Below are 13,161 nucleotides of genomic sequence, written 5' to 3'. Positions count from 1 at the left end.
TTCAGTGGAATCATATATCAGCTGGTGCTTCAATACCGCACTCTGTCAAAGTACTAAATTCAAATATGTTACCATACATAGGCATATTCATGATGAAAATAACATTTTGGGATATTTTCAGTGCACCCAGCCAGAAATGTGCCTTACAGATTCACTATAGGTACAATGTCAGCCTATATGATGTACTGAATGTGAACTGTTCATCCCATACATTCTAAAATTGATGGATATTTGTTCATATTGGATATGTAACCATGTTTAGATCAGTTGTACAAAGTTGAATTCAAATAATCTGTTTGAATATTTCTTATGTAATCTTTAGAGTGTCAGTTAACAAATATTATTAGTAATTAATAATGCATAAAGTGAGATGGATCATTAGAATTCCCATAACATCATATAGGCCACAATGTTGCACTACACCAATCAATATCTTAACCAAACTGAACAATAAAATGGAATGCATTTTGTGTTCAACTTACATCATTTTGCTGTTTTCTTACATCCAAGGGTAAATATACCTGGGGAAAGCATATTTTATCCCTTTGACCTGTATTTCATTCTCAGACAGTTTAAAGTGATTTAGTAGAGAACTTGAGTAGGTTCTAGTATAAAGTTTTCATTGCTGTCCTCTCACTAAATACATTATAACTATTTTTATAAACAATTACTGAAGGCTATACAAGCAGATGTGTGTTACTCAGGAAGTGACCCCATCATAAACACATAAATTTACTGCTTGGACCCCCGAATAAATAGTCTGAATGGCCAATACAAAATATAATTTTGTCTTCATGTATTTTAAATGAAGGTCTTATTTTGACTTACAAAGATATTTTCTCTGACAAAATGTGACAAATATCCAACATTGGAGCTTGTATATGGTGTAGGAATACATACATGCTGATAACATTTAATATCATTCCAAAAAATATTATATATGTGCATTTTAGGAGGAAATCTTTAATTTTATTAAAAGTTTTATAAAAAAAAATTAAAATTAACATTAATTTTTTACTTTTAATTTCATTCTTATATTTTCAAAGTCAATATACATGACATATTAAAATTTCATGTATCATGTATCTTTTGTTAATAATAAAGATTTTATACCAATTTAAACTTTACTCCATTACTGCCCTGACAGGACATAGAACACAATTAATTTTACTATATGTTCTCTACATTTGTTTCTCAGTACTGACCTTTCCACTGTGTGACAATCAATGCAAATCATATGTTAATCTAAAATACCTTCAAAGACGACTTCACGGTGAAGTTTTTGTCAAATGTTGACCTGCTCTTTTTTGAGATGCTGGACTGTCAACACAGCAGCATGTAAACAGAACACATATTTCACTTCCGGATCATCACCAAGGCCTTATTACTCACTGTGCACTGTCGCCGAAATACACACAGACAACAACACCCTGAGCTCATATTATCAAGAATAAACAGTTACCTTTAAATCCCTACCAAAAATGCATAAATAAAACTCTTCTATCACCACCAAAATGAGAGAGGAAAAAATGTTCTAAAAATAGACTAGAACTCCATTCATAGGTACTGAACTGGAAGTATTAATTGTGACCTAATTCCATTAGCCGAATCCGAGACTTGAACCCATGCAGACAGAGGTGAGATGGCAGTGATCCATAACGGAGAGCGCTTTAGACCACTCAGCTCCTCGGGGCCCATTATTGCAGAAAAGCAGTGTTCTTTGTTAACATGGATCACAACATTTCTCCCCTTTTATTGTATATGAGTCAGTATTCTCAAGATATCTATAAATGAATACTAGAAATTAGGTCAAAGTGATTCAGTTCTGTTGCAATACATGCATTCACCCTAAATTTTACCCACTTTACAACATTGTAGTGGTAAGTGAAGAAGTATGTGTTGAAAGGCTTGATAATAGTCCTAATGAATGTTAAATAAATTTACTTCATTAAAAATTAGTCATGGCAACCAGTTTGATGCACGATTAAGATGGACACATTTTGCACGTTCTGTCTCAGTAGATGTTTTGGAAATAAGAATTACATCCCAGACAGAAAGAAGGGACACAAAAATGCACAGACAGACAGAAACCTAGATACAAGCCATTTCTGAAAGCAGCAGCATAAAAATGATTATGTCACTATTTTGATATATGACAATGTAATCTGAGTCGATTTGTATGGGTAATATACAAGTTTGACTGCGGTTTTCTTTTCGACAGTACTCTAGGTCTTACAATTTGTAACTGAAAGAAAATGAACCATCAATTTAAATAAATCTTGCAAGCAATTTGCACCCTTACAATACAAAAAAGAAAATTCAAAATACACTTTCAATATTGTGAATTAAATTTCATATAAGCATTAATGTCCTGTCACGAGTTCCAAAATATAGAATGTTCAAAAAATCCAATAGTCTTGAATGTCCTGATATAACATTGATGCAAACCAGAATGTCTTTTAATGAATTCAGAAAAATTCAAAGCAACATTTTGATTCAAACGTCTGTGAACACTTTGGTAATTCTAATGAATATTTTAAATAAATAATTCCTCTCAAAGTATATCTGACAGGCTGATCTAAAACAGGAATGAATAATTTATTTATCAAATCCATATTTATACATATTTACACTTGACCTAAATCATGATAAAATGTGAATCTTTCCGATGGAAAAACCTCGTCTAACTGACTAGCCTTGAAATTTTGGTTCACAAACATTCTCTTCACAACTTACAATCATGGACGAAACTTAGCTTTGTAAAAATGTTTACTACAAACAATCATGTACAAATGTTAAGCATACAGTGTTGATTGAATATAAATAAATTTCCAGTGTAAAGCCTGAAACCTATGGCAAGATTTCAGCTACGTAACGTATAGGTTAAATTGTATCTTCTTTTTGCAGACAGATGAGGCCCTCATGATAGACACATTACATGTGATTGCGAATGTCTTGCAGCAGATGGAACCTTCCCGTAACAACCTTATCTATGGCCATGGCTCAAACTATGGTAAGAGTGGCGCCGTCAGCGACAATGTCTACGTCGGTAGTAATTGTTGTAACTGCACAGATAACCCCGTCAATCCGAGGTGGGATGGCCAACAAGTTCTTGCAAGCATAAAAAGGGTAGAACTTCTCTCTCTCTCTCTCTCTCTCTCTCTCTCTCTCTCTCTATATATATATATATATATATATATATATATATATATATATATATATATACGTATGTATGTATATGTATTCATATCTCAGGCAGATTTATTAAACTCTGTCATAATGTCATTATTGGTAACGCACAAAAGGACTTAACTTTTAAGCTAAACTTTCCAGCATTACATACAGAGGATTGATAAATATAACCCTTTCTAAAGATCATATGAACATTATTCAAGCTTACTTGGTGTGCTCTTTTCCCCACACTGGTGCTGTATACATGTAATTAGCTATCTTGATGTTTGAGCTTTTGTTGGTTAGCAAATGCCTAATGAGACTGAAGCGGTTTGCAGCTGCAAAAAGAAGGAAAGAGCATATTAGAGTGAATGCCCCTGGTCAGTTAAGAATTAAATGGGTTAAAAAATTCATAAATGCAAATAAGAACTGTATGCCTTTTGATAATCAGTCATCCACAGGTGACAACATTCGAGTTTGATTTATTTTCAGTTAACCTGTTTTGAGTCCAGCCAGGTTCTGGGCCTACATCTTGGATGCATCACAAAACGAACAGTTCTAAAGTAATAGAGAAAAAGACCCAGCCAAAAACAATAAAAATCAAATTAGAACATGCCTTTATCTATTAGCTGGTATTGAGCTTCTTTTACAAGACTATAGTAAATACTTTGAACATGATGTTTTTTCATTATAACAGAATTAAACCTGGAATTTTCAACATTTTCAATGTAAGACCTGTAAGGCTTTTGCTCAGAACTTGAACATTACAAATAATATTTCCACCTGCTTTCTTAATATGGGATACTATTTACCGTAGTAGCAAAAGTTACAAACATTTATGCAATTGTTTCTAATGCATTCAAATTTTCATTTACATTCTGTGTCTCAATCTGACAAAAATAAAGCATGCATGTGGTTTTGTATATATCCAAGCCTCACAATAGAAACTGTCATTTTCTTACAGGTTAAAACACATGGTTTGACAGGAAATATTGAATTTGATGAAAATGGTATGAGGAAAAATTATGTCATTAAAGTTCATCAACTGGAACATAAACAAAGATTGAGACAGGTAATGGGAACCAAATCTGATGTTGTTTATTTTATATATTTTTTAATTAAATAAACTTAACTTACATGCTGACTAAATTACTTACTTATTTTAGGCAATTGCTTACATAAATACTAAATTGTATAGTCATAGATTTTTGCTTGCTTAATTACTCACTAAAATGACTCTTTTGATTAATCATACTTTTACAAAGTCACACAATTGTCAAATTACTCACTTATTTGCTCATTCACTCAATGACTTATTCACTTTTTTACACTTTTCTGTATCCGAATATGTCATTTCCTTTTTCTCTAATATGTATATATCGTCCTCTCAAAAGCATATTTCCTTCACTTCAACATAAAGTAAGAATTTGTCATAATTACAATCCCAAATGTTTCTCTGATGAGCCAGTGGTGCAGTTTGCATTGTTCAAAAGACAAACACAGAGTCTACATCTAAGATCTTGGCATAAATTCTGTCATCTTCGTCATTGTTCAAGAGACAACACAGAGTCTATGATCTTGGCATAAATTGTGTCAGCTTCGTCATTGTTCAAGAGACAAACACAGAGTCTAAGATCTTGGCATAAATTGTGTCAGCTTTGTCATTGTTCAAGAGACAAACACAGAGTCTATGATCTTGGCATAAATTGTGTCAGCTTTGTCATTGTTCAAGAGACAAATACAGAGTCTACGATCTTGGTATAAATTGTGTCAGCTTCGTTTCCTCTTTATTTAGTACGTTTCCAGTCTGAAAATCTTGAAGCACACTCAAGGTTTATAATCCCTTAGTAATATAGAACATCTTTTTCTCTGTACAGAATAATAGAAACATGAATTCTCTGTATAATATCTCAAATGCATATGTACTACCCCTAAGAAAATATTTTTTCTGAGACTATAAGTTTTGTTTTTGATAGGTTGGAAACTGGACTCCTTCTACACGCTTTAAAACACAACTGCCCCCTTCCCCCAATCAATCTTCCTGCATCCCCGCTGTAAATAGAACTCAAATCATAACTACAATCATGGTAAGTCAACTTATTGATTATTACTATTTGCATATGCTCTCTCTCTCCCTCTCCCTCTCTCTCTCTCTCTCTCATTCTCTCTCTCTCTTAAATGGAATGTGTCAGTTCCGTTTTTTGTTTGTTATTATCTATCATAACTTAGCTGCACTTCCAAACTGTTTTTAAACATATAACCCAACTGATTGTCATTTGAGATCCTGGTGTGAAATGGTATGGTCCAACATTTGTTATTCATCCTACCTCATCTCACAACAGTCAATATTCCACCGCTTCTCAGAACCCATCAGGCTTTTGTTTAGGAAATGTCACAAATTTCAATCTCTCCACTATTAAATATGGCTGCAGAAGCCATTTCCAGAAATTGATCAATTTAAAGAACCCTTTTGTTCCAGTTTCATAACATTTGAACAGATATAAACCAGCAAGTCGGAGCATTTGCTTCAGTGCAAATCAGATTTGTCATCCAGTAAGCATATAACTTGTCAGATATCACTGAATACAATTGAGGTTATTCGTCACTGTCGATTGCTGCTTGATGGTGTAAGTATAAAATAGGAGTTCTAGGGTGATTCTGTTTCAAACAACAGTGAACTAAAAGATATACAATAAACATGTGCCATCTGAAGGATTCAAGTGTTCTGTGGATTTAAAATCGCAGTAACCTTAGGCACCACGCGAAAACCTTAAAGCTGAAATTTCCATATGTTTTGTCATTTAGAGTATCATCAACCTTTTCCGTGAAGAAACTTGAAACGTGTTGCTTAGGACATTATTTTGAATTTCATTGAAATGAAATTGAAATGAAACTCACACATGATGGGATCTCGTGAGGAAATAACATTTCTATGTGGATATGGATTCTCAGATATTGAGTCATTACATAAAAGAAAAAAATTCAAAGGCTTCTTTCACTTGACAATATATTTCTTGGATTGAATGTCTTATGGACTATCAACTTAGTCCAGACACATCCAAGAAACACATCGCAGTGGCCGAGTGGTCTAAAGCACTTCCGTTATGGATCACTGCCATCTCAACTCTCTCTGCATGGGTTTGAGTCTAGGATCTGGCCAATGTGGGTATGTGAGAAAGCTTGCCAGTAGCTTCTCATGGGTCGGTGGTTCTTCCCGGGGTTTTCCCGGGTTCTTCCTCCACCATTAATACTGGCCACCAAGCATAGCCTATCGTGTGCTGAAAAATGGCGTTAAACCCCACAACAACAATAACAGACTGTATTCCATTGATGCATAATAATTTTGTGATGTTTAGTATTTTGTAGTTACCAAAAAGGGACTGAAAAAGCCCAGGTTTCCTGGATTGAAGTTTTCGCCAGTTTGTCCTATGAATGTTTCATAACTACAGAATCACAGTAATGATATGATTCAACTCCATATTCCACATGAGATCTAGCTGAGTCATTAAAATAATTAAACTGCAAATAGAAAATGTTAAAATGCAGATCATCTTTATTGTTTACAGAAAGTCTTATAAATTACTTGATATCTGACTGTTGGAGAGAATCTGTGTAATTTTCCCAATTTCGTTTAAAATGTGTTGCTAATGAACTCATATGAACGTGTTGATTGACTTCGCAGTTTGAAAATGTATTCTTACTAATTTTATTTTTGTAATTTTATAATACTCTTTTGATCATTGTGATTTCTTAGCAGTCTTAAAGGACATGTTACTATTTCATTATTGTGGAAAATGAATTTATATTGATATGTGTGTGTCTCTCAATCTCTGTCTGTTTGTCAGTCTTACTTAGTATTACACATGATACAATGATGTGAAAGGAAACTGTATCAACCCCAACAGGTTTGTACAATAATAGATTTAAAGTTTCAAAAGTTGTTTCTTTCAGCTAATTCAAGCTATAAAAAAAATATTGTAAGTATTGGAAAATGCTTTGCTTTGGTGGGTACTCGAATTAACTCAATGGAATCATCGTTATGGTTGTAATATTGAATCACATGCGAAACAATAGTTGCCACATTGATCACATATCAGTGACACTCTGACACCTCATTTAGTGTTATTTTTGTTCTTTCTTAGGCAGAACCCTTTGTCCAGGAGAGGAGAACTGCCGACAAAAATGGTGCTCCCTTAGTGGATGGGAGGTACCTAGAGGGGTATTGTATTGACTTGGCCAAAAAGGTGCAGGAGCAGTGCTCTACACCATTTGAATATACTTTCCGATTGGTAAAAGACAATGGCTATGGAAACTGGGACAAGGATACAGGCACATGGAATGGAATGATAGGTGAAATGATTAATGGGGTAATTATGATTATTTTATCTCATCAATTTCTATTTCATAATTTGCACATTTTTTTATACCTTCCCTTCAGTTATAGCATTTACCCAGCTTCTTTTAAAGTTGAAGTAATTGAACTTGACTTGAATTTCATTCCGATAGACTGTTGAAGTCCAGGGTGTTGTTGTCTGTGTGTATTTCGGCGACAGTGCACAGTGAGTAATAAGGCCTTGGTGATGATCCGGAAGTGAAATATGTGTTCTGTTTACATGCTGCTATGTTGCAGATAACCATGTCACCATTGATTTCAAAGCAAGTGTATATAAAACTGAACAAACATATATCCATGGCCATTGAATGTGGACTGTTTTGCAATTTCTTCTTCGAATATGTTCCCCAGTTACATTATGTTAAGAATAGCTAGCCTGTACCATGCGAATCCAGCCCTATTAAAAGATAAAAGTGATCTTTCCCTGTCTACATTAATAGACAAAGGGCAATTATTCTGGGTGTTGCCAGTTTTTAGCAACGCAGTTTTAAAGGCTACATGTCATACAGTTTATCCTCCTACAATCCAGCCCGTTTTTGTATTCTTATGGGCCCATCAAACGTTTATTTTGGATTAATTATGCGGATTTATCAATCTACTGCACGTTTTATGTTTTATTTTACAATTTATGCCAATATTTGAGGGATTTGTTACATTTTGAGACTTCATCTTGTACGACCACCATCCCACCAAGCTATCATTGACCTCATACAAAGTCATTATGAGGTAGAGTGCCTTTAAATTGATTTGCTGCTTGATAATTATGCTGAGTTTATCCATATTCATGCTGTTTTGAATCATGGTTAATTATTAATTACTAAGCATTGAGCATAAGTTTATAACAAGGCCATATATTTCTGACAGGACACTTTCACTGCTCTGTTAGCTACGACATTGTTTTAGAAAGTTAGTAATTTCAACACTAGTTTCTGCTTCAGTTTGTGTGTGGGTTTTTTTTTTTTGGTGTTGTTTCAGCAGAATATCAATTTAAATGATTTATATTCATGGAAATCTACCATGGCTCTTGTTTTGTCCATTCCTCCCTTATATTACTTTTAGCTAAAGGGAGCTAAATGTTGTCTGCTGACTTATTTGGCACTAGAGTATAGTGATCTCTCCTTTCATCTTAGACTTGGCAGCATAGAGTATGAATATCCCAGTTGCAGGGCTACAGCTTTATCCATTTTCCTCTATTTTGTCTTACAGATTAGGACTATTGGCAAAGTGCTAACAACATACAGATCAGACCAAAAGCGTCACCATTAGTCTGCATGCTAATTTTGTTTCCTTGATGTGAATCTTAATGGGAGCAAGGGAGATAATTTAACTTAGCCTTTAGCCACATAGCGCCGGACATTGACGCACATGGAAACAACTCCAGGACCCAAGTCACCACCACAGGACTCGTCATTTTTTAAACTCCCCCTACCTTGCCTTCTCGGGGTTTGGCTTGATTCCTCCTTACAGAATAGGACAGAGCTAACAAACAGCCAAGCTTCCTCTTATTTAGCAGACATAAGGACATGTTACATGGATCAAATTTACCATAACCCATCCAAAGTACTTATTCTAACAATATCCTCTTCACAATGATGGCCTTTTACCTTTGCGACCAGCCTAGGCCATATACTGTGGATAACAAATGGCCAAACATCCATATTACAGACTCAATCAGTAAGAGTGCAGGGACCACTGTAACTCATACCACCTTGTGATACACATTCAGCATGATACCACAAGTAGATCCTCACACCTTAACAGATGTCGTTTCGCAACACTCTGCCATGAGAAAAGCCTCTTTACTCAGCGCCTGTATTGAAGTCACGGTTTCTAACTCAGGGCATTCTACGAGTTTCATGAGCAACAGACTTCGTCACTCTTCACCAGGTAAATCTCATATGTTACAAAGAACTGTAGCTACACTCACAACCAAGATGATGTTGCTTGTTCTAAGTGTACCATCATTTATTCTACCCTACATGAGGGTATGAGAAGATCCTGCCTTCTGAACCTTCATTGAGGATGTTTTCCTACCCCAGCGCTTTGTCCTCCTCCTCTGACATGTTGTTGGACTTTAGTTCTCTTGGGCTATCTTCCAACCAACGGTACATATTCTCCGACTCAGAAAACCTCGGAGCATGCATGGCAGTTAGTCTCAAGCTAACAGCATAGCCTTTATCCTCTACCTTCTGTTTAATGTCGCGATGGATGAAATACTCTAACAAGCCATCAAGGAGACACATTTCCCTCCCTTCTGCAACCACACTGTCGATACGAGGACAGTATGGGGAATCAATAAAAGGACCCAAAAGTCACTCATATGACACAAACCTCTTATATCCGTCCTATCAAACAATTTCGCATCATGCAGATAAAGCACAAAGAGGGTTCTATCATTCATTCAACACCTTTTTCTTGGTCCCAACAACAAACGACATTCTATGAAGGGTCATCTGCCCAAGCACCCTCAATCCATTTATCTATGCCCCTTGGTTCCCACTACAAATACAACAGCGCATTGTGAAAGATATACATGAGGGGGACTTTGCTATCACTGTGGGTTTAGACGGCGCATACCTTCATGTCTCTATTCATAAGGCTCTCAGAACACTCCTTCCTGCGATCAACATACAACATCATCTATCAATTCAAGGCATTCCAATTGAGGCTCATTGTTGGCATCGGGGTCTTTTCTTGCCTGACGAATAGAGTAATGGTGCATGTCCGGACCATTTTTATGGCGGCAGCATCAAGTTACCTGGACAACATATTGCAGCAACATTAGCCACTTGGTTCTAACCAGTCATGATAGCTATTGTCACCAATCTGGACTTCTCATCAAGAAGAAAAAATCCGACCTAGTAGCATCTCAATTATTCGTTCATCTTGGTATGAACTTCTTCAGTACACAGGCACCATATGTTGTCTCACTCAGAATCAGGCATCGAAATGACCCATGGTAGCACCGTACTTTCGAGGAATTCTATTCGCACAAGCCATACAGGATCAACATATCTCGGGACTCCTCAATGCACTAACCAAAACTTCATCAATGAATACTCGATAGAACAGAATGGGTGGTCTCTCTCTCTCCATCACTCGCATCTCACTCAGATCTGTACCTGATAGGACCGAGTGGTGGTACTCTCTTTGCGACCATTGGGAATGCCAAAACCCCATCCTTTGTCTCTTCTGTCATAGACCCAACAGTTTGGGCAGTGGATGCCCTATCGCTTGATTGGCCCAACCTGAACTCGTACACCAACCCCCAACACATCTGATTCCAAAGTGATACAGAAAGCAAGTGAATCAGCCTGTAACCTCATCCTCATTACACCCGCACGTCAGGATAATCTCAAACAGACCCTCAGAATTAAATAATTTTACAAAGATGTGGTGAGAATCGCTCAGACACGACGACTCTCCACTTTGAAAACATATGAAGCAAATGGCACAGTTTCACTCAGTGGTGAGCAAACGATCATATTCTTACCTCTTCAGGCATCAATGCTGCAGATAGATCACTTTCTCCTCTTTTACTTCGAAGAGAACAAGTTAGTGACGAGTACAGTCCAGTGTTAAAGCTGCACGATCACCTACTCCTTTCATCATCATCAGAGACACAATAGGACAAAGAGGACTTATACGACATTTTCATCATTTTTGTGTAGACACAGGCAGAAATGTTAACCCTGGCCCAAAGTGGAGCCTATCTTGGCCATTAACCTGGATGGATATGACATTTACTGAACCATTTTCAATGGCAACTCTGGCACTATTTTCATACAAGACCTGCTTCCTCAGAAACTGCAGGCAAAATTCTCAAAATACATGCCCTATCAACATACCTATTTTACATGCAATTTCCAACAAGATGGGTCAGTCTTATTCATGACAACATCTTCTTTCATCACCGACAACCATCTATCTTCCACAGATAGCTAAACTTTTGTCATGAACCCTCTATCTCATATGGATACATCAACCAAAGTCCACCTATATGACCCAATCTGGGCTTTCAGGTGATTTGTTAAAATGATCAGAGCCGTTGCATCTTGGGAGATCATGCCTCTTTCTACTTCTCAGGAAAGGACAGGAGTATCGAGCAAGACATAATATGAAGTATGGGGTTTATTCAGTCAGCATATAGGGAAATAAACCCATCTCAATGAACTTTTATGCACTTCGGCTCAAGAGGTTCGAACAATTGCCACCAACCTAGCATCAGACCGAAACTGTTCGCTAAATGACATCAGTCAGGCTGCGGGATGGAGATCGGAGTCCACATTCTCGAGCTTTTATCTCCAGGATCTATCATCCCAGAGATGCCTATTCGATTTGGTAGGACCTATATATGCAGCTCAATAGGTCTTTCTCCAAGATCGATCAACAGCTTCCTAAGACACAGTTTTATGCCTTCCACTGAATTTGCGGGAGAGTTCTTTTTCTTCCCATTTTGAAGTCATGCCCCAACGGATGAAGTCTCCTCCAGTCAGGTTACCTAGAAGATGCCTCATTACCTTAGGGGCCGAAGATGGTATATCCGGGATAAGGGAATGTACCTTCCAACACCCCTTACCTATTCTCCTAAGGTATTGTGATTGAGTAACATATTCCTAGATGAAACCAATTTTTCCTAATAAAACTTCGAAAATACTTAGCCAGTCTTAATACACATACACCCTCCCAGCCTCCCCTCGCTCATCCATAATGAGTGTGCTTTCTGCTCCATTAATAACTGGGATATTCTTACAATGTGCTGCCAAGTATTATATGTAATGGGAGGTCAATCTGCCTGACCACAAAATAGGTCGGAAGACAACTTTTAGCATCCTTCAGCTAAAAGTAGTATCTGGGAAGGCTAGATTTGTGAGGTAGTGGTAGTTCTTCTAAGGTAGTATGATTGTGCTCCAGCCAAATAGTTCATACGAGGATCTTAGTGATAGATACGTCCATCTAGCCACATCGCCGAACTTTTATCATTTTTATACCGGAGATTTCAGTGACAAATCTGTCCATTGAGCCAGGGCAGTACTGGTGATTTTTGGACAGTCTTATGTATCGCCAGCATCCTGACCGACCACGCATCATTCATACCACATCTATTTCATCTAATGCAGATTGAAATTGCAGTCGCCATCCATCCTGCAGTTCTAATATGGGGACCTTTCTGTCAAATTGGTTTAGCCAACTATAATTTACAGGGATCTTAGTGACATATCTGTCCATCCAGATGTACTGACGGAGATTTCAGTGACAAATGTCTTTCCAGAAAGGCCTTTGGAGTGGCTGGTATCAGTGATAGCTGGACCATCTTCTATACTACCAGTTTACAGGCCGGACAAACCAGCTGGCATTGCCGAATTTCCAGAATGCTCACTGCTGATCCACTTGGGAGAGCTATTGACATTTTACTGGGGATGGAATTGAGTCTTCATACTACCTGGTATATTTTCAGTGCTGCAAGTAGACCGAGTTGGGCCATGATGCGTAGCAAGTGTGACGGAACTCTTTAAATCCACCATCCTTCACATCTTACTCTGATCCAATCATGGAATGGACTGAAGTTAGCTTTAAAGCCAGCGTCGATGACAATT

At 37.0% G+C, this 13,161-nt stretch overlaps 1 protein-coding gene across 1 annotated transcript in view; it reads left to right on the top strand.

Annotated features, from left to right (window-relative positions):
* LOC149797400 (glutamate receptor 2-like) overlaps positions 1-13,161 on the top strand; it is a 196,476-nt gene that overhangs the window by 120,755 nt on the left and 62,560 nt on the right. The window contains exons 7-10 of the mRNA XM_089962177.1: positions 2,908-3,129; positions 4,136-4,243; positions 5,148-5,258; positions 7,314-7,538. Coding sequence (XP_089818303.1) covers positions 2,908-3,129; positions 4,136-4,243; positions 5,148-5,258; positions 7,314-7,538 — 666 coding nt within the window. The remainder of the gene's footprint in view (positions 1-2,907; positions 3,130-4,135; positions 4,244-5,147; positions 5,259-7,313; positions 7,539-13,161) is intronic.

Source organism: Sinohyriopsis cumingii, chromosome 6, assembly GCF_028554795.1.
Source record: "Sinohyriopsis cumingii isolate HCF-2022 chromosome 6, ASM2855479v2, whole genome shotgun sequence".
NCBI lineage: Eukaryota > Metazoa > Mollusca > Bivalvia > Unionida > Unionidae > Sinohyriopsis > Sinohyriopsis cumingii.
The sequence above is the reverse complement of the archived record's forward strand: the minus strand, read 5'-3'. Positions and strand labels throughout refer to the sequence as shown.